This window comes from Pleuronectes platessa, chromosome 17 (genome assembly GCF_947347685.1).
Source record: "Pleuronectes platessa chromosome 17, fPlePla1.1, whole genome shotgun sequence".
In the NCBI taxonomy this organism is placed as follows: domain Eukaryota; kingdom Metazoa; phylum Chordata; class Actinopteri; order Pleuronectiformes; family Pleuronectidae; genus Pleuronectes; species Pleuronectes platessa.
The window spans coordinates 15613152-15640904 of NC_070642.1; the positions used below are offsets into that span (position 1 = coordinate 15613152).

Consider the following 27753-nt stretch of genomic DNA (forward strand, 5'->3'; position numbering starts at 1 on the left):
AAAATGTTTTTCGACTCGTTGTACTTCTAAAAACAGACACAACTAGTAGAAGGTGGAAAAAAATGAACACGTTGACTTCCAACCAAAAATCCATGTCAAGCAATTTGTCAAGTAAATTATAGAGACAGCTCCCCGGTCGTCTCGCTGTTTCCTCAGGACCACACCTCTGGAAGGACGAGCGTGTCACCGCGGCTCGGTGAGGGAACGAGTCAAACTGCTCCTAATGGTTGCTTCCACGAGCAGCAGAGTAAAACAGAGGCCGCGCTGATTACAGCCCTCCCCGACCTCAAAGACCACAGGTTGCCCAGACAGCAAGTTACCCTCCGGATTTGGAACAGCGTGACCTTGGGTGGACAAATTAGGACAATGAATGGGTTCCCTCCCAGTTGGTGATTGGTTTTATGGCATTTTGATAAAAGGGCACCTCGGGGGGGAACAGGTTAGTGTCTATTTTTAACCATTCCCCATTATGCCATAATTATCCTCAAGAACACTTCCGACATACCTGGACAGCTAATGTGAGTTAATTAAACATCCCTATTTGAGTCTTCATTCTGCGAATGGTAAAAAAAAGAAACTAAGGATAAACGGCTTCATGCATGTTCCTGAATTTGATCGTCATTAATGATGAGGCTCTGCAGCAACCCGCACGAAGCGACGGCTCTTAAACCTCCCCATTGTTCCCAGTTGGGAAATTACAGGCGTTTACATTCTGGACAGATGAGCGCTGGGTCTAAAGAGAAATGATAACCCACTCTCTTCCTGAGACAGGGGGATCTGAGTGGCCTAGATAAGGATCATGAGTATTTATTACTCCCACAAGCACCCTTGGCCTGAACCGGAGGATTATGGGTCTCCGGGGGAATATTGAACAAATATTTGAGAAGGAGCGCGGGTATTTGTTACTCTGCACACATCTTACCGTTCTTCACACCAAATGGGGCTCAGCGGTGCAGTAAGCGTTGCTGCGCTTCAACAAACAATGTCCTTCCACACACTAACCTGAGTAATATGGACGGTCTCTTGTTGCTGCACAGGATATATAAACAGAAACCTCACTGATATTGTCAATTATTGATAAGGTGCAACAACCAGATCAGATCTCCTGGTATGATCCAATATAGATTATAGGAGAAAGGACAGCGGTTGCCAGATGTTGCTGTTGCTGCCCCTCGGAGTGTCCATCCCTTTCTCAGATGTAATTTTAAGTATATAAAGCGTGCTCTGTAGAGAATGCTCCTCTTCATATTAATCCACATCCAGTCACAACACAACATAAAAAAAGCAATAATTAAAAGCAGGCAGTAAAAATTAATTACATATATGATTAAAAAGAAGCCGCAACTCTCTTGAATGCAGTTACGGGTTAATGATGGCACAACTCGGCGGAACGATCCCATGCAGTCAAATTATCTGGTGCTCGCCGCTGCAGCACAGAGCCGAGCTTTCAAACCAGCCATTAAAGTTTCATCCCTTTTATTCTAAAAACACACGGCATGCCTCGCATATTGAAACGCTCCCTCTCCAGAAGCAGCACCCTCCTAAACAGAATTCAATATTTTACAGACACAAATCAAATCCTCGCACAGATCGACGCAAGTGGCACACACATCTTTTTTCTTTTTAATAAAGCACAAGACAAATCATAAAAAACTCTCGTCACTTCATTTGACGCCGAAATCAAACCACACTGAATTCATTTCGTTTTTATGAGCCACTGTGTTATCGAACTGGAAATAGTCCCTTTCTGGAAGGATAGGCCTCTCAATCATGGAGAATAAAGTCTCCAGCTACTGTGTGAGGATCGTTTGGAGATTATGATTTGATAAAGAACAGATTATGGAGTGATAAAAATATATCAGCTACAACATGACAGCGACATCCAAGGCAAGACGTGACAGGGAAAAAAAGTATTCTTCCATGGCCATCTGCCATCTGCTTGTTGTAATTCTATATATATCTTTATACACACACATACACACAGCCTCAATTTGTGTTTATTAGTGTTGTGGTATTTCTGAACCACAAATTACAACAAACTGAAATTGGTGGCGCAGGCTGAGGGTTTGGATGGCAGCCATTTTGTGATGGTAGGAATTCCTCGTCTATATTTTGCTTGCATTCCTCTCCCCTCTCTGCAGAAGGTCGAAAAGTGAGCACTTGTTGGGGTTGTATTTAATTTGACTTTTTTTTCTACATAACTCGAATTGGATCAATGACGTTTTTCCAGAGGCAGACAGGAGAGCATGTGACCAACAATCACCCACTCCTCAGACCGTTCACTCCACCAGGGAGCGAGGAACTGAGCTGGAGCCATTTCAAAATTACATGGTCAGACTTTCAACCACACCCATGCCTTCTCCCTCCAGCCACACACTTTTCACCATCCCTGTGGGGGACAGTGACATTAAACATTCCCTGGTTCTTTAACGTCTAAATATCACAAATAAATGCTTCCCCCTGACCCTTAAAAACCAAGTCCTAACCCTCATAAAGGCATCTCCAACCATGGGAAACTCAATGTTTGACAAATCCTTGGTGTATATTCCAATTATAGTCCCCAGCAGAACATAAAAACAACCCTAAAACACACACACACACACACCACAAGATGATCTTCCTCTCATTTCCCAAACAGATGTTTCTTAGCTTGACAGATTGAAGCAAATGATCCTTCTCGCACATTCCCCCATTATGTGCAGCCTAGAAGTTAACAGGGCACAGTTACACCAAACAAACATATGTATTTAAATGAGCCTTGACTAAAAAGCCACGTTCTGCCTCTTGATTACAGGAGAAAAGACGCTTGTGCAGCAGAAAGTGAAAGTCGGTTTCAGCAGCAGCACAGGGAGGAATGCTGCATTTATCCTGACAGGACTGGAGATAAAACAGTATCCAGAGACATTTAATAATCTGATTATTTGCTTGTTTTAAACAAAAACCTTCATTCAGGAGCAAACATTAGTCTTTGAACGTAAAAAGAAATAATGACTTAAGTGAAAATATTCATTTATTGTATCCTCCAGCCCGACCCTCTACAGTTTTAACTCCAGTCAAGGCAGAAAAACTCCCAAAATTAAATAAAATTAAACCCGACATCAACACAAACCACAACACTTCTTTTAGTTGAGTAGAGCAAAAGCAGAAATTAGCAGCCAACAGACACAAATGCATCACAGGCTCTGATTGAACAACCCAGAAGACTGTAACCACAGACCAGCACTGTGCAGGGGTCAGTGAATTCAACAGACACACTCCAAACAGCTGAAGCTCACCTTAGTGTTGTACACACGTCATCCACATGTGTGTAAATCCAAACTCCAACATCTTACAGCAAACTACAGCACCCGACATGAAGTATTATATATAATTAAAAGCTGATATATATATTTATATATAAACGACTGCAGCTAAATGGCCCTGATCACAGCAGGTGAATCTAACCCACCCCCCGGTGACACCCATGGCTGGGTTCCATTAAGTGTCCTGATAACTAGCACCCAGCACTGAACCTGGCTCACGCAGCCATGATGGATGTTCTCAGTGACGCCTGTGAACTTCAGCTGCCAGGACCCTTCAAAGGGCTGTGTCCCAAATCGCCCACTAATCACTATATAGTGCACCGGGTGGGGAGTTCGCCATATTGTAGGGCTGCGTGAATGTTAACTGAAGCTATTTATACCCCATGTTGTTTCCCACAATGCATCGTGATGCCGTCAGATTGGATGGATTTTGGTCTTTTTAATCCAGGAAACCAAAGTTGAAATGGTAGCTTCAGTTTTCGTTAACCATCAACAGCAGGTAATATCATTTGTTTAGTCAGTCAGTCTTTGCCTGTTATAACTCATTGTATGTTTTATATTTTTAAAGATTGTAAATTTCATGCAATTTGAAATATTCACATCACAGTCAAAACGATCTTCTTTGTGATGGATATAGTGAAATAATTGAACTTCTCTGGTTTTTGGTTCTGGCTTGACGTGCTAGTGCGACATCTAGTGGCAAAGAGTATTATACAGTACAACCTTTAAATATAATACAGTGTGAAAAAACTATAAAACATCTTATATTTACGAGAGGTCTATTTAAACCCTCGCTCTCCTCCCGTGCACCCCCCCCCCCCCCCCCCCCCCTCCCCCGCCACACTGCCGACGTGGCTCAGGGTCAGAACGTGTTTCCAGTCGCCACAGCAACGGTGACACTCTTACGTGTCATTTGCTGAGCGGCGCGTGCTCGGCTCGGCTCGGCTCGGCTCGTGCATCGCCCATAGCCTGTATCTGTGTGTGTTTGTGCGTGCGCTAACAAGGTCAGCGGTTCAACCGGGATACATCACCAAACATTTCTCCCTCGTGACCTTCTCTTCATGTCCTCAGTCAAATTGAACAAATCAATGTGATGTTTTCTTTCCCCCTCACCTCACCTCCTCCTCCTCCTCCTCCTCCATCTCCCACTCTCCCCTCATCTTCTCCCCTCCAGCCTTTAGAAGCCCAAGGAGCTGATCGTTAAAGAAAAACACATGCCCTCCTCCTAATAAAATGATGACACCACTTTATCTGACAGTTTTGTTTATGTAAAGAAGGAATGTTTTTTCGAGCCACGGGCCCATAACCCCCATCCATCATGTGAGAAGAGAGAGAGGAGTGGAGTCAGAACAGGTTCATGTATGAAAGCATTGTGGTATTGTGTTATTCTCCTTTTGGCAAATTATTAATTTTGAATTGTGGATTTAACATGTTGGATTTTGTATAAAAATCTTCTTTACAAATGGCCAGATAAAATAATTTGATACCCCTATGTTTAGAAAAGAAGAATAAGAAGTGAAGTTTTACACGGTAGAATAATGGCAGATGGTGAATTTGTCCTCAAATCTGATTTGTAGATCAAATGACAATTTTACAGACTTAAAGGTTCGAAAACAATGCAGCTTCAATGAAATAAGAAAAGGTTGAATCAACTTAAAAACTAAAATTTAACTCAGCTGAAGTTATCAATTGTGTTCATGGAATTTGTCTTCTCAATTTTGAACAAACTAAATTTGTGTGTTGCCAGTTTTTCCAGACGATCACCTCATGGATCTATTGTATATCTGATTTCAGTCCAATCGATCATAAAGCAGATATAGAAACGATTTCCAGTACGGGTCTGCTTTGTTCCTCTAGCCAGCAAACAGTGTTAATTACAAATAAAGGTTTATATGTTGGCTTATAAACCAATAAGGGTAAGAAAAGAAAATCTATTCCATTCTTCAGTTTTATGCCTGGACTGATTATTCCACATTGAATTCCTCGTCCAAGTCACTGGGCTTGAGTCACACATGATGCCAGGAAGCATTAAGTGACAACATACGTTTACACTCTGTAAACCCGTCTTTCCACAGGAAGTCATCGACCAAGCTGGAAGCAGGCAGCAGTAAATGATCCACAGCGTTAAGTCCCTGCACACACAGCGCGGGACGGATTCACTGACCTGAATTGGCAGCTTGACTGAGATTAGCACAATTGTATCTCTGATTCAAGAGGTCTATCGCTCGAGGTAGAGGTCTATTGTTCGACAGCTAAGTGGAAAAACAGGAGAAAAGGCCTCTTGGTGTAAGAAGACGACTGTTTCCTGTGGCTGACACAACATTTACCTCCATGTTGTCTGTAATTCAAGCAGAAAAACTGAGGAAAATCAGCCACGACTGGAATAGACCTTGCATTTCAGAAAATAGGTGACCCCTAAGAGCGCCACCTGTGTCGAGATCTCCAAGAAACCAGAGATGACATTTGGAAGCCACTTAGTGGGATCGATACAGGATTGTGTTGCTCTGGGAAAAGAGGCGATGCAGTCGAGACAAAGCACCGACCCCCTAAGCTCAAAAAGCAAGCTTATACAATGACAGATATTATTCTTTAAATTGAGAAATAGAACAGATGAGGGACAAAGTCCAATATCATCTTGTTAGATCACCTTGATATTTCCCATCAGGCCTGTAGCATTACATCACTTTTTCTATCTCCTTCCATGTTTTGTTTGCTCAGTCTAAAAAAGCAAATGTACGCTTCTGCTGCCATCTAGTGTACAGATGCAATATTGCAACTCCCATTCTCAGCATTATCTAAATGTACAGTATTTACACTTGTCAATACTCTCTTGTTGTCATCCCTAATATTACAAAGCAGAAACATGTTTTTTTATTTCATGTGAAAGGAGGTAAATATTCATGTTTGCACGTGAACTTCAAATATAAGATTCTTTTTTTTTTTAAAGATGCTTTACGACAAAAAAATACATTTTCCACTTTTATTTTTCCATTGCACAGTAATCTCTATCTACAGAATTTCTAAATTGTTGTGGCAGCAGACAAAGTCATAAACATCCATGTGAAAGTTGCATAAAACTGTACAAGAAAAATTGGCTACAATGAGAAAAATACTGCAACTCACTGATAACTGTTGAATCCGGGGGGACAGAAGACGGCATATGGCAGATTGACAGGACTCCCTCTTGTTTGTGTGAGTGTGTGGATTGTATTGGGGCGGAGAATACTGCATACTGTAGTGTATGGAGGAGACACAAAGTCACTCAACACAAATATAAAAAATGAATAAAAATAAATATAACATTGGAAAAGTAAAAAAAACAAAACAAGAAACACGTAACAGTACGGTGGGAAGGAAGAGACACTGACCGGGTGTTCAGGGTTGACCTCTATTTGTCCCGAATCATGTTTTTGGGCCTCTTCTTCACCATTTGGGGGGGGGGGGGGGGGGGGGGGACAGATCTATACCTACCAACATCCACACTACGACGCTTACGGAACACAGAAGGCCATATCTGTAGCCATGAGAAAGATGGAGCCAGCAGCGGAGGAAGAGACATGCCAGAGGTCAAAGGCCGAAAAAGGAGAAGCATGTGGATGAAGCCCGAACGTATGGAGAAGATCAATTAAACCAGAATTCAGAGGTCGTCGTCTAGATCATCTAACGCGGACTGTACTCGCTTTGTTTTTGTCATCACTGGTGGCTTTAGTGTAACTAGACACTCAACTGGACACAGACTGGCGAGGACATCAACATCAATTATTAAACAAAACATCTCTTAAATAATATCACTTAACTTAAATGAAAACACAGCCTAACACTGAGAGACAGGCATATAAACACACACATACACCCACACACACACACACGTAGGTGAATACCGTAAGTCATGTGTCTGGGCTGCAGTGGAATGGATCAGGTTTCTGTTTGGGGGGGTGGCTGGGGGGGGGGGGGAGAGCCTCGTCATCGACCAACAGTTAGGCCACTTTTTTAAAACACGAAACATTTGTCCAAGTGTTACATCTCACGACAAACATGTGACACAATGTTTCTATAAAATGGCTGAGTTCCATTGCAACTTGCTCCCGTTTTTCCTCGAAACCCTGAAAAGAGGTTGATGAAGATGAGAAGCACTCCCAGAAGAGGGTCCGCACTCCGCGGGGACGAAGCCATGCGGAATAACACGCGACCCCGTGGAGCGGAGAAGCCAAACGATAGTGCAATGGAAAAGCTAAAGCAACTCTTTGGCGTCAGAAAAAATATGGCCTCTCTCCTCTTTTTTTTTTTTTTTCATTTTTTTTTTTAACGTCGCTGCAGCAACCTTGACATGTACTTTCCGGTTGGTCTTAGATTGTCAAACTATTTACTTATATACAAATAAAGGTTAAAAGCCTGGTAGACAGAGAGATACACCACATCTGGAACATAGAAACGAGATATTGATGGAGGTGGACGTTTTTCTGACACCGAACCATTGTCCTCTTGCACCTCGATAAATAAATAGGTAAAAGGAAATCGCACACACGCACAACTTTCTCACATAGACAACTGAAGTATCACAGATCACACATCCACGTCTCTGCTCTCCTGCATATATAACGAACACACATAAATATCCAGAAATTGTAAACCAACAAATCTAGCTGGACTTTCAGCGTCTTTAATACTGATCCCATCAGCATGTGTACGCTCCCTCTCGCAGACTGTGGATTCTTTTCCATAACATCAGATAATCTAAATCCTCCGGTAAACAATTAAAGTGAGTCGCTTATACGCTTTTCCCAGTGAGCACTAAATGATACATATGCCTTTTATATCCTTGCCCTCCTTTGAGATTCCAGCCCTTTTCATTAGGAGAAAATAAATCGGTGTTGTTTTGACAAAAAGCCACAAATGAACATCTTTTTTTCAACAAATCAAACATCATCCACTTTCACAACGATAGAAAAATAAGAGATTTGTCCGAAAATACAGACGGAGCGGAAATAAACAAAACAACAGATAACAAATAGAGGAATGGCGAGAAAATAGAAATGAACACACACACGCACACACACACACTGTCGGTAACGATATGAACGTTTGTAAGATACAGAGGAGAGTCTAGAGGTTGAGTGAGATGACGAGATATCCAGTGTACATCAGAGGAAGTCGCTCTATCCCTGCGACTCTCTGCATAGAGGAGGCGTCGCTGTCGGAGCACTTCCTGTGGATCTCGGACGCCGCCTCCTTTCGGGCCTCCCACCCCGCTCCTGTCTCCTCAGTGAGTTATCCCATTCTTTTGTACTTGTCACTTGGAAGTGGATACAGCATTGCACATTTATTAGATTTATGTATATATATAATGTTGTATTTAGATTATTTTTCCTTCTTTTTTACATTTTAATAATTTTTTTGTAGTCTTTTGTTTCTTCACTAGGTGCCTTGTCTTTTCTCGGCTGTGTTCGTCGGTTCGAATCCCGCCCACCAGAGGCTCCCGGAGGTGGAGAAAAACGGTTAAAGGATGCTTTCGGCGAATGGCGATGAAGAGTCTCCAGGTGCGCTCGCCAAACCGGGTAAAGAGACGAGAACATAAAATAAAAAAAGACACCATTTATCTGATCCCTCTGAGGTCGTCCTTCTCCTCCGTCTCCCCCTCAGTTCCACCTTCAGACTGAGGTAAGAACAGTGTTCAACATTGTGCTAGGGAAGAAAATCCCAAGTGTCCCGGTGGAGAAGGCTCGGAGGGACCGGTGAATGGACGGGTGGGGGAGGGCGGGGTCACGGTGAGTCCGAATGAGCCGATGAATGGTGAAAGCCTGGTCCGCGGAGCTCTGCTCCTCCCCTGGTGCTGATCAGATCTGGTACCATTTCTTGTCCTTGCACTTCAGCATCATCTGTAAACATAGGAAATGTAGGAGAGAGAATATGCATGAGGAAAACTTAAAAAACTGTGTTTCACAATCCAAGATTCTAATGATTAATTCAGGGATTAAACAGGATCAACAACCAACTTTACAATTCATAAAAGTCTAATATTCTTGCGTAAATTTGGGTAAAAATTCAAATTATGAATTTAGTTCAGAATCAGATCATATTTCCTCATCTTAAATCCTTAATCTGAAGTACTTTGAACTTTCCACAGGCACATACTGCCCTCTAGTGGGTAAATAGTACAACTGACTAATATATCTGCAAATCATTCATTGCTAATATTATTTCATTATTTCTATGATTAAAAAAACACACACACAGTGATCCAGTTTCCCTCTTGTGGGCTCAACAAGTCTTAACCTCTTCATAAAAACTATTGTAACGTCTGATGCTCAAATCAGAGCTGAAACTTTAACAAGTGAAATACCATTAACCAAACTACACACCGAAGTGTCCTTGGGCAAGATACTGAATCCCGAAATGGCCCTCATAGAAAAAGTGCAGCCCATAAAAGCAGTGTAGGCATGTGTGTGTGAATGGGTGAATGGCAATCACCTGTAAGTGGTCATCAAGACTAGAACTGACTAAATATAAAAACAGACCATTTTCCATTTAGCTGTGACATGCGGGCTTCCTGCTGCAAACTCTCCACAATTTAACCCCGACAGCCTTTTCTCTTACGTCATGGGCGTGTTTGGAGAAGGAGTCTGCACTGGCCATCATGGCAGCCGTCCTCTCGTCCAGCTCTCCCAGCTTTTGGCCTCTTTCGTCCAGCGCTATTCGGGCGCGTGCCAGGTCCCCGACCACACCGGAGGCCGCCCCCTTCATACCCTCGAGGCCACCGGGGCCTGGGATGTGCTGGGCCAGGCCTCGAGACGCCTTTCCAGATGATATCTCGCCGACTGAGAGGGAGGAGTAAAAGGAGGGGGGGGGAACAGAAGAGACGTGGGGATGAAACTTTACACCAACATGGGATTGAACTGCTGAATATGTGGGAGGGTGTTTGTTAGACGTACAGAGCTCCTCTCTGTCCAGTGACTGCGCTCCTCCCCCGAAGAGGCCTTTGAAGAACCCTCTGTTGGGAGCCTCTGGTGTTTCTACTGGTGTGAAAAGTTCACCCAGCATCTCCTGCAACATCAACACGTTATTAGGAAAAGTTTTCCATGCATTACAATCTGCAGCTTTTGTGTTTCAAACAAATCCACAAACATCTACAGTAACGTGTTGACTGACCTGCAGGTTTTCACAGGTGTCCTGACTGTAGGTGATCCTCTGAACCTCGGTGGGGGAGCAGAGGTACATGGCCTGACCGAGGTTTGTGAAGCAGAACGTCCTGGCTATCCGCATGTCCGTCAAAGGCAGGTAGTTGACATCCATGAGCGGTCTCAGGCCCGGCAAACTGGACACGGGACACAGGAATACAGATGATGTACGAATGAACACTTTATTTTTGGGTCAATAAAACATTTCCTTTAGAGGCAAACACACAAACACAAAGACCGACAGACAGCTGGACACCCTTGCTCTATCAGACACCCACACAGAAGGCTGCTCTGTCTTAAAGTTAGATTCACGACAGTGTTAAAGCAGAGCTAACCGACATCTTGAAGACTGGGATCAAACCGCCGACCTTCTGGTTGGAGGATGAACGCTCTACCCCCTCAGCCACAGCCACGCCTCCTTATAATACTGACCAACACCGGCAAATACACCTTCCAACTCTATTTTCTTCAAGAGTGATACCACTTACTGGATAAACTATAAAACATACATTCACATCTACTTAAATCTAATACCAGGGTTCTTACACATTTTGACCAATGGCTTTCCATGACTCTTCAATAACTTTAAACCCAATTTCCATAACCGAACATTTTGTGAAATCTAGGTGTATTCGCGAAAAAGTGACAAAATGTAGTATTTAAACTAACAATTAGAATTCCAAGGCATACAGTATACCTTTAATGACCCAAACCCAAGTATGCCTGCTTATATTTTTAGCCTATTTCTTTAATATGAATTATTTAAAACTCAGCGTAAATGAACGGCATGAAAATATGAATATAACAAAGTTCTTTTCCAAAACTTTTGGGAGATTATTTTTTTCCATGACTTTTCCAGGTTTTCCATGACCGTACGAACCCTGTAATACTATGACCATGATCTATTCACACTGACTTTGATTGATACATTCATTGATAACCCACTATTCCTGCCTGATCTTTGATGCAGACCGACGTCTCTCACCTGAGGGTCATGATGTGGCCGTTGGCGCAGAAACAAGCCAGACACACGCCCAGGTTCATCTGCACCACGTCCGCCCGCAGGATGAACGACGTCTCCGTGATGCTGTGTTTGTGGATGCAGGTCTGCGAGGGCAGGGAGATGACCTTGGCCTGCTTCTCCGAACACACCACGGCGTACTGGCTCTCGTTGAGGTCCTGCGAGGTGGAAGGGGACACGGAGACGGGCCGGCGCTTACGGACCTTCTCTCGCTCCTCGCCGTCTACGGTGACGTTAGGTTCGAACCAAGGCTCGAACGGGGGGGGCAGCACGGACCCTGTGGAGTCCAGGATAGCCATCCGCATGATGCTGCCCTTCAGTCGCACCAGCATGCCTGGTGAACAGAAGGAAAAGAGGGAAACTGAGATTTAAAACATTTTTCCACAGGCCTGCTGATATGTGGAAACCCTTTAACAATAATATCAGATGGACAGTTATTATAGGGTTTGTAAAAAATAATGGTTTCTTACAGTATAAAACTATATCCTCCCTTTGTTTATCATCAAGTGTTTTGATAAATGGATCTTTATTTTTGTTTGAGTCCAAGGCCGGACCAAACCTCTGTTTACCTCAGAATGTAGGGCCAGGTAATTGCTCAGTTTAATGCAATTTTACTAAACACCAATTGGTGGCAGCAAAGGAGCAAATTTTTTTGCAATACCTCAGTGGACAAATTAAAAATGTGGATGAAAATTAAATACTTCCATCTAGTTTTTTAGGCCTAGAAAAGATTAGATAAAAACATTTTCTACTATTTAGAAACACAGAAGGAAAGCTAAACACAACTATGTATTGTTTAGAATAGAATGTGATACTTCTAATTACAGGTTTTTTACATTTTATTAATTCGTCCATCTGTTCATTTATCAGAGCCACAACACACTTCTCTATTTTCCATCTCCCCCTCCCTCCACGATCCCATTACCCACCAGTAGGTGAAATGATAACCGGCTGCAGCTGCCGTTGCTCGCCAGCAGGTGGCAATGTGAGAGCCAGAGCCAGCACGGTTCCCAGGGTCGTGCCCACATTCAGGCAAGGTGTCAGGGCGCTGTCCCCCTTCCGGGCAAAGGTCTCGCAGAAGTGGAAGGAGCAGATGGCCTCCCGGGCTTCCTTGTCGATGCTGGTGACGCTGGAGGAGCGAGAGCGGCTGAAGGAATTGTCCCGGTGGTCTAATGGGTTGGCACCCCGCGGCGGGCATACAGTTAGGAGGACAGTAAGGAAGAAAACAAGAGAAGTAAAGCACCTGCAATGCAACTGCAAGACAGACAACACAAATGTGGACACTGTGCTGCAGATACAAAATAAAAAACCAGGGTAAGATTGTAGCGCTTGCAGTGAGTTCATATAATTTAGTTTTGGTTAACATTTTACGCAAACCAAAGACATACCAGCTGTGTAACATCTGTATCTATTAAAGACTGATCTACCGACAATGTTGATCCAGGAAAATTAGGGACAGAGTGGTTATTTAACAGTTGGTAAAGACATGGCGTGTGTAAATCTCTAGGAAAGATTGATCTAATAATTTTACCTGTCAAAAAAGAGGCATCACCTTAAACCAAATTAACTGCTATTTACCATTTTACAGTGGCTCTATAGTCTGTTGCACAAGAGAAACAAATCCAGTGCAAACATGCATTTGCACCTTTTAAAAGGTGCAAATGAGGGTTGAGGGTTCCCCCTCAATCAGTAGTTCTATGAGATAACTGGCTTTCAGGTGCTTTGGTAACAGGTGTAACACACTGGGACTCAGGTTGATGTCTTGGCCCGTTGACCCCTGACAGATCAAATGCTCCATGCATTGTATTGCTGAAAAAAAGGTGCACACCCCTGAAGAAGAAAAAGTCTCTTTCCTTTTTAAAAAGTGACCAAATGTTTGGTAAACTTGTAAAAGGCACCAATCGGACAGAGAAAGGAAGGACATGAAGGACACAGAAGAGAAAAGAGAAAGCTGCAAAAGTTACAGAAAGCCTTACGGTGAGATGGAGTGTGCAAAGTTTATCTTAGCACCACTGACCTCGAATAAAGACCCCCCCACCGAGGGCAAAAAGGTGGGAGTCCTGCAGACAATTTCACATCCAATTTATGCCGGAGCATTGAGAGATCAGGTGAGTGCTACGTTCGTCTCATGCAAACTTAGAAGAACATCTGCATAGCTTGCCAGTGTTGAGGCTAGAAACCTTTTAAACTGGACTCATATAAATGTGATGGGAGTCCAGTCGGAGTGAGAGAGATATACTGTAGACAAATTGCTTGGAGGCACGAAGTTAGGGCTTACCCAAGTCTGGCTTTAGCTCAGTAGGCAAGCTTAATTTCCGTGACATCTTTGCTGGAAAAAAGAGAACATCCCTCTTTACAAACACACGTCTAAGCTAACACACGATGCCATGCAAAGCTAGATAACTAGCACTGGGATAGGACTGTGCATAAAGCTGGAATACATAAAAAAAACGACAAAAAAAGGCTGCGGAAAAAAGTGCCCGGGGATCTTTTCATCGGGCTAAAATGCTTAACACAGGAGAGGACACTGCGTGACGGCGACCCCGTGTTTCACAGAGGCATGCTGCGACAGACACAACAAAGGAGGTGACCTCTGGTTGCACAATGCCCTAGAAGAGAGGACTGGTAAAAGAGGTACATCGAAAAAAGTGTACGGCCATTCAGGACCCTCATGCCACTGGAGCATGCACCAAGAACAGGGAGGTAAACAGGAAACAGAAAATACTGAACAGCAGATGGAAGAAGACGGTGGAAAGATGGTCAAAGGTTACTGTGGAAATCTACTAGCTCACGTAAGTGGATTGTGTAAACTTGGAATATAGTTCACCAAAACTTTCTGGGCAACACTTGTTTACTGTATAAATTCCGACCATGATCACCTCATTTCACGTCTCCATCCCCAGATGAATCCATATTTTTCACTGAGGGTATTGATGAGGATATTACTTATTATTTCTCTGCCTGTACGTGAAAAAAGTAGATGAATCTCCAAATGAAAACCTAAGTAAATAAAAATAGGAATACCCTATGAAGCAGGCTTGTGTCCATTTTAAGATTTTCTTCAATGTCTGATGCTCCTATTTGATTTAATTCAGTTTTTCTATTTACTCATAGATTGTTGTTATCCACATAACCCGTTTTCACCTTAGAATTTTAAAAGCTCCGGTCATTTCCTTTTTTAGAGCTAGGTGGATAAACTTATCTTAACTATAACTAATTTGAATATGGGTTATCAGTTGAAAAGATTTACAACTTTCCTCAAACTGTCCAATGCTGCAGCTCCTCTTTTCAGCCTCTGTCTTAAACTCTGGGTTTTAGCGCCTGTCTCTTTAAGGCCCCAACCCCTACTGATGAAGCCCAGTCTAATCTGTTGTGATTGGTCAATTTCTTAAAGCACGTATAGGAAATGTGGGCCTTTGCTTTCGCTTTATCTGGTTTCGATTGTGGGTTTGCCGGACTAGCTGCTTGCTTCGCGTTATTCAAGCCTAACTTTGCAGATTTTTTACATAGACAAAAAAAAACTATAGAACATACTCAGGGAGAAAAAACTAAAAAAGCATAATATGTCTCCTGTAATAAGAATCCTCAGCTTCTGGTTAAGTCGTGAATTCCCGTCTCTATTGCAGCAGCCGTTTTGTATCCCCTCGTTCGAACTGAAAGAAAATGCTCGATTTGAATTAAACAGTGGATTTAACAGTAATTTAGTCAACAACACACTGGAGGTTCACAAAGACACACAGTTTGACAGATGAGTTGCTCTCCGCACTGAGGTGTCATCATACTGTACTATGAACAATCACGTCGGGACAGATACCAAACGCAAGCACATTTACAGTTTGACACTCGTGCTACATACATGTAGCATGCATAGTGTGTGCATAAGAACACTAAGGTGTATTGTATAGACAGCTAAAGTCCCACGCTGCTTCCTCGTTAGCTTCTGCTCCAGGAGCTTTTAGTTCTTAAGGTTTATTTTACTGTCCGTACGTATACATCAGTGCTAACAGTACTACAACTTGTCACGACTAAAAACAGTCAGAACCAGAAGATAGTGGAAGAGAAGCCAACAGAAGCGAGTGTATTTCTTCCCACTGTGGGGACCACGACACGCACGACAGAGACAGTTTCTCCACGACAAAGACAGAAGGGGAAACAAAACGAGGGGGGACAGATCTGGAGAGCGTGTGTCCTGCCTGCACAGCCTCTCAGGAAAGTCTTTGGCCAATCTTACCTCCTCTACCACCTCCATTGTAGAATTGCTGTAGATTGCTGTTTGACGTCAACACTTTAGGGGCGTAAGAAGGAAAGTAAAGTACAGTGAATGTGCAGTTAGAAACACCCTTGGGCTTATTACTACTCACAAGCTTATCACTGCAAGATGAGTCAATTGATTTGGTCCTCAGCAGCAAAACCACCCTTTTGATTATTTAATTATAAATACATTTGGTTGGTGAAATCAAACCAGGGGGATTTTTGAACCCTTTTAATGTTATTACCATTGATGTTTCTAATGGGTTTGTGCTATAGACTGTATAGAAAGATGACCGACATGACTGCTTCTGAAAAGTGAAGCCAAATCGATCAACTCCTAGTGGTTGGCTGTGGTATAGGTCGTAAACCCTGCCTCCTCCATGTTAGTCAATGGGACATGGACCTAACTGCAAAGTCAAAGTACAAATCAAATCGCTTAAGTTTAATATTAATTACGTGGCTCCACCCCCTGATCGCTACTACGCAGACTCTGAATCTAAATGATGCAGTCAGTGCAAGATGGCGGAGTTCGTATTCGGGATGTTTTGGCTTCTGGATGGTGGAAGTAGTGGAAGTGAATCGTCCATCTTTATAAACTAATCTATTGTTTGAACCTTAAGTGAAAAACCAAATGAAGCAAATCTTCCCTGTTTTACTAGGTTAACATAACCACCAAAGTTTCTAATAATTGAAAGTACATTACTAGTGAAACACAAGAAACAGACTAATGTTTAGAGTGCAAATCTTTACTGCACATGGTTCAGCATCGACACTTGTAAAAGATTAAGTTGTTTAAAATGCTCATAACACTATTTAAAGAATTGTTGTTGAAGGTAAAAGCTGCAAAAAAACAAGTTTAAATTATTTTCTGCCATCAGCAAAACACAGAGACTAAGTGACTCTTAAAGGCAGACAGTCTTTTTTTTTTGCAGGAAGGCACCTTATCTCTCTCTCTGTCCGATGAATAATGCAGAGCAGAGAGATGTATGAGTCTGGTGGCAGCAGACATGGGGGGGGGGGGGGTGAGTGGGACGGTCCTCATACCTGGGAATATGTGGAAGGACTTCAGACTTTGAGATTTGTTCTCTGTCTGACCTTTCCCCGCGTGCTAATGCCAAGTTACACCTAATGAGATGGATGCGGGCTTTTCTCCCCAAGCACGTTCAGCAGAAAAACTAATGATGTAGATTAAGAAGGAGGCGAGTTAAAGGGCAACAGAGCGTCTTGTTGCTGCGGAACACAATGAGCTGCTGCTTCATCAACAAACACATAAATAATCCCCCTTTAGAGGTGGAGGTTACATAAAACAATGAAAATATTGTTTTTCCTAAAGTAAAATTTGAATATGAATGTTAAACTTAAAGATGATCTCTGCTCAGTCCATGTAAGATTTTTGATTCATCTCATCTTTCAAAGTGATAAAGGTTTAGTTGTTTCATTAGTTTCAATATTTTCTTAAGTACTGCTCAGATTAATGTAAAATAATGTGTTTCTCTACCAGAAGGCAGAGTTTTGTTTTGCAGTTTCCTTGAATTTATGATCCTGAGCTTCCACGCTGAATTAGCATCATAGATCGGATACGTTCACAGGCTAGAGCCCAGTTCTCCAGGACACCGACGGAGATTAAAACTAATTTATTCCCGTCAATTGAACTCTGAAATGTGGTAAAAGAATGTGAGTACAAATGGGGAAAATATTCTTAATATACCTACATTTACAGTATTGAACTCAAACAGTGCATTTATACACACTGAGCTACGATGTCAATAAAACGGAGGCTCAATTGAAACGTTAATCTTCTTCCCCCAAGAATGCTTCTCTTGCTTTGAAATATATTCTATTAGAGGTTTTAATGTTGCTTGATTCTCTGTTTGAGTTTTGTGTCTAAAAATAAGGAAATCTCTTTTTGTATCCCCGCCCCCCCCCCCCCACACACACTTTTCCCTTGATAAGTCACTGAGAGACATGTTACCTGAAGTAGGCGACTTGCAGCGGTCCTCTGATGTGGCTGAGCCCTCGTTGATGTCACATAGACCTGCAGAGGAGAGCACACAGTTCAACCCGTTCAATTGCAAATTAACAACAGAACTGCATTTAACACTTAGAATAGATCGACTCTGTAACGTGCACACTTCTGCCAAGGCCCAACAATGAAACCACATTCCACTAGATACAGATTCTTAGTTGAACACGTTCAAATATCGGTCCCCTAAATATCATCAATGAAAATGTGGTAAAACACCCTGTCCTGTGTTATTAGAGAAAGTGGATCCAAGCCCATATTTATTGTGTTCTTCCTTGGGGTCATTCCCCACCCCTCCACACATTTCATGTAAATCAGTGGAGCAGTGTTTGCGTAACTCACAAATTAACACAAATTAACAAACAAACGAATGCAAACATGACATTTAATGCAAAAAAAAAGATTTTTAGTGCAACTTAAATGTTTCTCCTCATATTTCCCCCCCCCCCCCCCCCCCCCGCCCGGCTGCACGTTTGTGTAGGAGCGTGCACGCTTGTGTGACATTGTCCTGTGAGGCAGAAAGCCGAGCACGCAGCAGACCCTGCTGGCGGAGACACACAGCTGGATGCCGGATTACTGCTTAACTCGCCCGGCTCTGACAGGTGCCAGCCCACTGGTCTCCAGTCGCTGACACCAGATGCTCGTGTGTGTGTGTGTGTGTGTGTGTGTGTTTACATGTGCACGTGCTTGTGCATGTGTGGCGTTTCTAAGCATATTTGTGCACAAACATCAAAAAGAAATCAGCCAGCATCCACTCGTTATTAATTCATGCATCTACTTTAGCTGAAGTGTGGGCAGAGCATCACCATGACACTGCGGTATCGTCTACTGGGCTGCACTCCCGTCCTCTAACCCATGGTGGCAGTGTGTCCATACTCGAAGCCTCCGATTATCTATCAGTGGTGCGACTGTATGGAGCTGCAGTGGCGATGTGTGCACAAGGGATGGGCTGTGAGAGTGTGTGTGTGTGTGCGTCTGTGTGTGCGTCTGTGTGTGTGTGTGTAAATGTGTGATGACAGAGAAAGTCAACCGAAGCCCAAAGTCAGCGTTGGCGTGCGTGTTGTCGTGTTGTCGTGTGAAACCTCGTCAAGTTCTGATGCCGTCATTTCGCTGCTCTATGACTTCATTCATTCTCACACTGGGCTCAGGGAGGTCGGACCTGGGAGGTAGCCGGAGTCTCAGTAATCATCGTTATTCAGCTCCAGGGGCAGAAAACAAATAAGCTATGATGTTCAATGAAAGACTAATTATCATTTTGACCCAGAACATCAGTGAAAACAACCGTGAATACCTGAATACTAAATCTGACTTTGCTTTTCAGATCATTCCAGGGAGTAACCTTGTGATAAACTGCACTTTTTCAGTTGTATCAAAATTAGATTAAAAAAAACAGGAAAAGAAAAGACATGAGTTTCACCGTGCTTTGTAAAGTTGACAAATCATATTTGATGTTCTGTGTATTTTTACCTGATGGCTTGTTTTGCCTTTAAGACAAAGAGGAGGGCTTGGAAATCGTGGTTCAACTTAGTCAGACGCTGAGACACAGTTTTTTGTTTTAGGGCAAGTGACGACATTAGACTCATGCACGTTTACTTCTTGTTCTTACTGAAAGAACAGACAAGCAGGGCCTTGTGAAATGAACGGCTTTAGTAGCTGGACATCGACAAAAAGAGGAAAGTCTAAGGAAATACCAAATATAAGAAATGGCTGATCCCTCTCTTCTGAGCGGGTGAACCTCTGCAAACTAAACGACAGCACTTTGAATTCAGGGGCCATTTCGTGTTTGTGCACAAATCATGACGGGTATAAAGCAATAAATTATCTTTTGCTCATGCCAGAGTGACTTGGAAATCTTGGGTACAGCCACTCAGCGTTTGAGTGAAAGAATTGTGGTTTTACTGGATCAGAAACAAAGTAAAAGAACGAACGGGTAGTGGGTGTGTTAAGAATAATTAGTTTTCCCCTCTTATCTGTTCTCCTCCCTACCTCCAGACGGCTGCCTCGTCTTTCTTGGCGACCGGGGCTGCCTCTGGTAGGGGTCGTTGGCACCGTAAAGCTCGACCGTCCCCAAGTTGAGCACGACCGTCTTCTGGATGTAGTCCACCACTGCCAGACCGTTGCTGTTGCCAAACACCACTCTGGGAGGGGGAGGAGGAGGAGGAGGAGGAGGAGGAGGAGGAGGAGGAGGAGGAGTGACAGAGAGGAGGCAAAAAGATGTAGGGATCGGTAAAAGACGACTGAAATCCCATATTTCTATTTAAAAAAAATGTATGCACATCCACTTTGCATGTGTTTTCCTTATAAGACTTCATATTTTAGCATTATAGGTTTCCGTCAGATTCCAGTTATGACTCAACGCTGCGGTGAGTGTACTTACAGGCCGTAGGAGGAATTGAGCGCCAGACTTGTGATCTGCTGGGGAGGCTCTCCGCTCACCCACACTAACTGGACCACCAAGTCCACCTGGTAGCCTGCAGACTGCTTCAGAGGGGTACTGCGCACTCTGGAGGAAGAGGAGACAGGCAGGGGTCGAGACAGAGAGAGAGAAACGAAAGAGGAGAAAATAAAAAGGAAAGGGAGGGAGGGAGGGGGGGAGGGAGGAGAGAGAGAGAGAACGAGTGATGCAGCTGCCGTTCTGAAGCGATTGTGTGTTGAGGGCCTGGCATGAGTGGTGGCAAGGGGATGATGGGAAGGCTGAGGCTGAGAATGCTTCAGGCGCTGACTAAGTCCGTGCAAGTGTGCTTGAGGCAAAAGGCAAGACTCTTGTGTGTCTGTGTGTGTGTGTGTGTGTGTATGTGTGTATGTGTGTGTGAATATGGGTTTGCAATCGCTCCTGGTTCTTATGATGGCTAATGTAAGTGCTTCTGTGTGTGTGTGTGTGTGTGTGTGTGAGTCTCTTACTTGAGGCAGGGCATGTTGCCTCCGTCAGAGTTGTTGCTGCTGGTGGAGGGGTGGGAAGGCGGCCCGCTCGTCTGAGGGGAGGCGCCGGGTGTCGGGAGCGCCGGCGTCTGCTCCCCCCCTCCGCCCCCACCTTCTGGAGACTCTATGTCGTTCAGCTCGTACTGCATACGCACCTCAAGTAGCTGTGCAGTCACACACACACACACACACACCCACACACACACAAAGAGATTGACAGTAGAGAAGATATTAGAAAATGTATACAAGATAAATCTGGAACATATAAGGTGTATAGAAGTCATGTCACTTTGACGTGAACTGTGTGTGTGTGTGTTTGTGTGTGTAGGCAGATTGAGAGTCAGAGAGGTCCTCCACTTCTGAAATACTCCATTCCTTCCAAGTCGTACTCAAAGCTACTTCTCTATAACCTCCACCTTCGCATTGACACACCTCACACACACACACACACACACACACACACACACACACACACACACACACACACACACACACACACACACACACACACACACACACACACACACACACACACACACACACACACACACACACACACACACACACAGCTCCTTGTGCATTCCGTCATTCTCATTAGCCCCGCTGACATGTGGGAGTGAAGAGCAATCAGTGCCCTTCTTCAGATCCTGACTGCCGCCTGCCTCCTGTCCACCTCTAACTTTGTTTCTGCGAGGTTACCCAGCAGCGTCTGACCTTGTGCGGGGGGGGGGGGGGGGGGGGGGGGGGCGTTCTCCTAATCACACATCGCTACCACGGCTCATCTCCTCCTGATCCACATCGCATTCACACACTCAGAAAACTATAATTGTTCTGAAACTTGCTGACACGTCCCCTCAGCGCCGGTCAGTCACCTCTCAGAACACTGCTCGACTTCAGAAAGGGACGTGGCTGCGCACATCTCCTCTGACAGCTAACGCCAAGGAGCCTCTAAGCAAGGCACTGACGCCGATAGATTCAAGACAACCTCTGGCTCTCGGCTTCGTTCGTTTGGATGAGCAGAAGATTTAAATGTTTAGAAAAGACAAAAAAAAGAGCTAAAGAGTTAAAATAAAATATTCAAATTCATCAACACATCACAGTGCGGCCCACGGACATCGCTTTGATTGACAGGTGATCACAGTGAAGTCCGGAGAAAACAACCATGAAGGATTATATCATTTTATATTAATAAATAAAGTATCTTGCTGGTTTAACACTCCAACGCTCTGAAGAACCCCAGCAGAAACACACACACACACACACACACACACACACACACACACACACACACACACACACACACACACACACACACACACACACACACACACACACACACACACACACACACACACACACACACACACACACACACACACACACACACACCAATACAGTCCATCTCTTTATGTCATTAAACGCCATCCCACCCCCACAAGCGCTGACGTCACCTTCAGACCCGATCACAACGACAGCCGGGCTTTTGCTTATTCACTGTCTGTTGGCATGGCAACCATACTGCCTTTGACTCGGCAGATGTGCTCGTGCACGTCGGCGCTCGTGCACGTCGGCGCTCGTGCACGTGTCTCGCGACATCTTAAGACAGTGCTGAGGGCGAATAACAACAAACAGCGGGAGGAACCTCGTGTCCTGATGGAGAGCCACCGAGACTCGAAAAATGAAATATGAGTGTTTCTGTCCCGGCGCTCCGTCACCCACCTGCACCACCTCGGTGGTCACTTCCAGCTTGCTGAAGCGGTAGATGATCACGTTGGCCGACACCCCGGCCACGCACAGCATCCGGCTCTCGGGGCACCAGGCCAGGATCTGAATGGCGAAGGGGTCTTCGTCCGACATGTCCGCGCTGCCCTTGTCCTCCTTGGACCGGTTCCTGTCAAACACCTTGGCTGTTTTCAGCTTGTAGAGCACCTGGAGCATTACTGAGAGTAAAATAGAGAAAGTGTCATTTTCCATCCGCAGTCATCAGACATGCACGGGAAACATGTCTCCTAACGATATGAAAAGAGCTGTTTCGTGCTTTTGAACCTGCTGCAGCCATTATACTTGTTATCTCGACAGTGTTCAAATGTATAATTATCATGTTTTATTCCCACTTCGGTTTCCTCTCCTTCATCCTCCCGTTCTCGCTCAATTTTCACTCGAGAGCTCAAACACGTCTTCTGTTTGTCTGAACATTCCAGACAATAATAATCGTTTAACAAAGCCTGAATAAGCCGTCGAGAGAACTCACTTGCAGAGGCATCCCAGAACTTCACAGTTCCATCGGCGTGCCTGGGAATTGAAGAGGGGGAAGAAATAAAGAGTAGAAGAGGAGAGAGAGAGAGAGAGAGAAAGAGCACGCCATGAATTAAAATTTGCCACCTGCTGTCTTTCTATTTCAGACAGCATTAAAAAGTTCGAGGATCCACTTTGTCAAATATGAGGCAGTAAATCATCTCTGGAGCATCGGTTAAAGACGCAGCTCAGTCACAAAAACACTTTGCTGTTCTGAGGCACTTGGAACTAAATCTTGATAGTAAACCAAAACAAACTAAATATTTATAACGTAAAATATTTTATTCAGTCCCAAATTCATCAGTCAACCACAGAGCTCTGCTTTAGAATAAAGAGGTGAAATATACGGCTTAACTTTTAAGGACATTTTTTAAAGGTTTTTTACATAGTTTATAACACTTAATTACGAAAATGGGAACTTATAAATATTTTAATAAAATATACAGCACTTTTCAAAACTGCTCTACATGGTCAAAAATAAAACATCTCAGGGCTGAGGAAAATAAGATTGGGGAATAATGAATTTACTGGCTATTTGCAAAACGATATGTTTTAAGAAGTCATTTAAAAGATGTCTGCAATCTAGATTCTGCATTTTAGACAAACTTTTGCCTCCAACTTTGTGGCAGTAGCTTAAAGAACATCCTCTCTGTGTCAACATGACTTTCCTCCATGCACAAGACTTAAAGAAATGGTTTCCCAGGTTTGGTATAGAAGAGTATGAACTGGCGGTTCCTCAGATTTGAGAAGCAACAGCAACTTCCTCAATCAAACGTGACTTCAGAATAAAAGCAGACATGGAGGCAGACTGTTGATTGCTCTTGTTTGTGTGACATTTCGCACAAACAACAGAACACGATAAAAAAATTCCACAAATACATCCTCCCTACTGTAGACCTGGTACGGGAGACAAAAGTCTCTGGACGTAATAGTAAGGCAGGATATAGGATTGAGGAGGGAGGGAGGAAGAAGAGGAGCGAGAGCCTCCCACTGCCAAACCCATACCTCAATGTCACTTCTTCAGTGCGTGTGTTAAGTTAATACAACTATTCCCCCTCCCTTGTTTACAGCTTAGTGTGGGATGATAAATCTCAAAATGGACTATAATGCACATTATTGGCGTATATAAACATCTCCATTAAATGTTTTAAGACAGCCTCCTCTCTTCTCCCCCGCGTTGACCCGGCAGCGCGGGGGAGATGAGAGAAAATGGAGTTGTGGCGAGACGATAACGACGAGGCTAATGAAATCAGTGTCCTCTTACCCAGTGATGATGATCTCCGGGTAGCTTTGTGTGCCTTGACCCCAGTTTCCACCACTAATAGGCCATTCCTGGATAGATAGACACACACACACACACACACACAAACACACACACAAACACATTGCGTTAGAGAAAATGGGAGAGAACAGGAAGGAGCACAGCTTTGTCAATAAACAGCGTGTCAGCAGAAACATCGATGTGAGAAATAGACGACATGATAAAACTGCAAACGTGTGAGAGTGCATGGGAAAAACAAAAAAACAACAACAACACGGGCAGGACTCCTTGCAATTATAGATTACACAGCTTGATGAGTGTGGGCCGCCATCTGAATGTGTGCGTGCGAGAGAGCGAGAGAGAGAGAGAGAGAGAGAGAGAGAGAGAGAGAGAGAGAGAGAGAGAAAGTGTCGGTGGGGGGTTTGGCTTTGAACACGTTGACACATACAAAGGTCACCAGGATGACTCATGGTGATCTTTATGTGAGAATGCCCTCCTGCAGCTCAGCCAGGCCATCGCTGCACACACGCACACACACACACACACACACACACACACACACACATTGAAAAAAAAGAAAAGGAAAAGCTAGGCAGCGAGTTTGGGTCAGTACACGCTGACATTTCCGACAGAGAGCTAGAACAAGACGACGGGGAAAAGAACACAGGCATATACATAATGGCTGAAGGAGCAGGGGGTCTGCCTCAGAAGATACAGGGATAAAGAGACGAGGATGAGAGGAGAGACGAGGCGGGGGGGGGTTGTTAGGTAATACGACACCATTATATACTCCATTTACCTTCATGGAAACACTGAGGAATATAATTCAGAACCTCGAATACAAATTAAGCGAGTCTTTGGAGTGGAATGTTCTTTATCATGCAACCCTGTTGTTCCTGGAGTACAGCGGGGTGGTTAGAGGGCGCAGCGTGGGACATTTACATTTCTAATTTAGGCATTTAGCTCTTTTATGTCACCGCTAGCCAGGGCGACATGAAAGAAGACTCCACCCTCAGGATACTATTAAATGTTCATACATCATCAATCTGGGGGTGGGGGGGGTTGTTGTTTTAAGAGACCTTTTTTGTGTTTTATTTTGAAAGCGAAACCCTGTCTTTGCATTTCCGGCTCAAATATTGGGCCTAAATATTTGCATTCAGGAGCAGTTTGTGATTTTTCTAGCAACAATGTCACATTTTTCTAATTTCCAATTAAGTTCCCAGAAAGAATATAACGGTATTATGGTTATATATCTATGAGAACAAGAATCTACATCTCTGAAGTAGGGAGCGAATGTTGTCTGTAACCATGAAGAGAGGTGGAATACAAATACGTATTATTCAGAGGGAAAGAAAAAGGTTAAAACACCTGATGCAAAACAAACGTACGTGTCCCTGCTGGGTTTCATTTTCCCGTTCAGCACCTGTGTTGCCGAAGCAGAAAATTCACTTGTGCCCATATGAGCACCCATGTGTGTGTTGGTCTTAAAAAGGAGGTGTGGTCAGGCACTTGGTGCATTGTTTTAAAAAAGCAACTGTGTCTACAGTGATGCAGAATTTAATTGTTATTTTAAGACACGTTATCTACATGTGTGGGTGCACAACGAGCACACACTTGTTACAGAAGCTTTCTTTCTCACTACCTGTCAACACACTGACTAACTAATAACACCAATTACAACCCTTTTGAACCACACACCAGGCGTAGTGACCCCTTTTCCTTTTGAACACATTGGATCACCCTAAATCACCCTCAATGAACCTGGGGTTCAAATCAAGACATGCATAGTTCACCAATTATTATTATATATTTCCCCCACTATGACCCCATTGGTACACTGGTAAAAGGCAGCATATGTATATTGGTGCAGCAGCTGCAGGATTATCGGTGGATGGTTATAGTTATAGTGCAAACAATTATGTTTGAGGCGACTTCATTTAAACTCTGTAATTCTTCTCCACTGCATGTTTCATGTTTTAAAAAATCATTTATGACACTTAATATATTTGCAAAGTACAAGTCCCTGTATAAACAACAGAAATGATACGAGAAAACAGTTTAGAAACAGATTGGACATTTACCCGTTCAAATTTAAAACTGCTAAATGTCAGTCCATAATGAATAAAGTGTCTCATTAAATTAATTAAATATGTAGTGGGGATGTGTCTGCAGTGCATAAAGTAAGCAGGGGGTTTTCAGACGTGTGAGTGTGCACCAATGCTACTGAATCGGTGAGCAGAAGGAAAAACATGTTAATATAATCCAAGGATATGAAATTATGTTTTTCTTGTTTTTATCTTTTATGACCTTGTTTCGTGTGGGACCCAGCAGGCAGTATCCTGAGGCCCAGAGCATTCACCTTCACTGTTCAGCAGCAGCAGCAGTTCTGAGCCTATGTTTAATTCTGGGTCAGGTCAGGTCTTATATGAATGGGTCAGTACCAGAATTGACTTACTGACTTCAATGCATGTCCGTAAAAATGTAAATGTATAAAAATCTGTCTACAGGTGAGAATACAGCTCTTTAAAAAAAGGGGAAATGAATAATGAATAAATACATAACATTTACTTGGTATTAAATTAAACTTGTCCCTCAAGGACATTTCTCTTTTCCATATAATTGAAACCAAATTGCACATAAACTGCTTTGCCAAATCCATTTTGTTTCTGTTTCTGTTTCCTCGGCTTCAGTGGGACACAAGCAAACTATTTTTCCTGCGTTGTACCTTTTTGCTGTAGCCCTGTCGTTTCTGCCGCGAGCCAACGGAGTAAAGTGCAGGTATGAGGTCGGCAGGGCAGTCGGCAAAGTACTCGCAGCAGGTCACAGGAGACTCGTGGATGGTCAGGGGATAGGGGTTCTCGAATATGGGGTAACTGGTGACAAGAGAGCACGGGAATAAATCAATAATAAGTCATATTTATGAGAGTAAGTTGTGACATGATGCAAAGCAGAGGCGACAAACGTCAAAGTTTGTCATATTTTGATATTTGTGATCCTCACCCATTTTGTGCAAGGTCGATCACCACTAGATCCTTCTCCAGAAGGACCACCACAGCGTAAGGTTCCTGAAAATCTGAACACAGAAACACAACTTTAGTAATTTTGCAATTCCTCGGAAGAGAGAGAGAGAGAGAGAGAGAGAGAGAGAGAGAGAGAGAGAGAGAGAGAGAGAGAGAGAGAGAGAGAGAGAGCTTCCATCTTTGAAATCTGCAAACCCCAGGGGGAGGAACATCTCGGAGCTTCTATGGTAAATGTATATACGCCCTGAAGACATATATATTATTCTAAGTGATTTATAACTGCAGGGGATATTGCTCTGGTTAAATATTTGTATCAGTCTCATTAAAGATTAGACCTTCATATGCCACCTTAAGACGAATCCCTCCTCAATTCGAAGGCTTTTTTTTTAGCTAATCTTTATTAACGGGGTTTCCACATAAGAATGCAGATGAATGAAAAAGACGGTGGCTGATGCATTTCGGTCGATATGTTCATCCTCTTCATTT

The 27753-nt window shown here is 43.5% G+C and overlaps 1 protein-coding gene across 2 annotated transcripts in view; it reads right to left on the minus strand.

Annotated features, from left to right (window-relative positions):
* Positions 1-7240: 7240 nt before the first annotated feature.
* The window catches only part of stxbp5a (syntaxin binding protein 5a (tomosyn)), an 87186-nt gene continuing 66673 nt past the window's right edge, over positions 7241-27753 (minus strand). Inside the window, exons 11-27 of one of the 2 annotated variants that reach the window (XM_053445871.1) lie at positions 27248-27320; positions 26973-27120; positions 24251-24318; positions 22943-22983; positions 22411-22631; positions 20674-20855; positions 20150-20275; positions 19759-19910; positions 17722-17784; positions 15730-15783; positions 13778-13827; positions 12428-12710; positions 11463-11832; positions 10449-10614; positions 10232-10343; positions 9897-10117; positions 7241-9178 (exon numbers count right to left, since the gene is read on the minus strand). In XM_053445871.1, coding sequence (XP_053301846.1) covers positions 9137-9178; positions 9897-10117; positions 10232-10343; positions 10449-10614; positions 11463-11832; positions 12428-12710; positions 13778-13827; positions 15730-15783; positions 17722-17784; positions 19759-19910; positions 20150-20275; positions 20674-20855; positions 22411-22631; positions 22943-22983; positions 24251-24318; positions 26973-27120; positions 27248-27320 — 2372 coding nt within the window. In that variant the 3' untranslated portion in view covers positions 7241-9136. Of the gene's footprint in view, positions 9179-9896; positions 10118-10231; positions 10344-10448; positions 10615-11462; positions 11833-12427; positions 12711-13776; positions 13828-15729; positions 15784-17721; positions 17785-19758; positions 19911-20149; positions 20276-20673; positions 20856-22410; positions 22632-22942; positions 22984-24250; positions 24319-26972; positions 27121-27247; positions 27321-27753 lie in introns of both variants that reach the window. The other variant, XM_053445870.1, reaches the window with a different exon arrangement.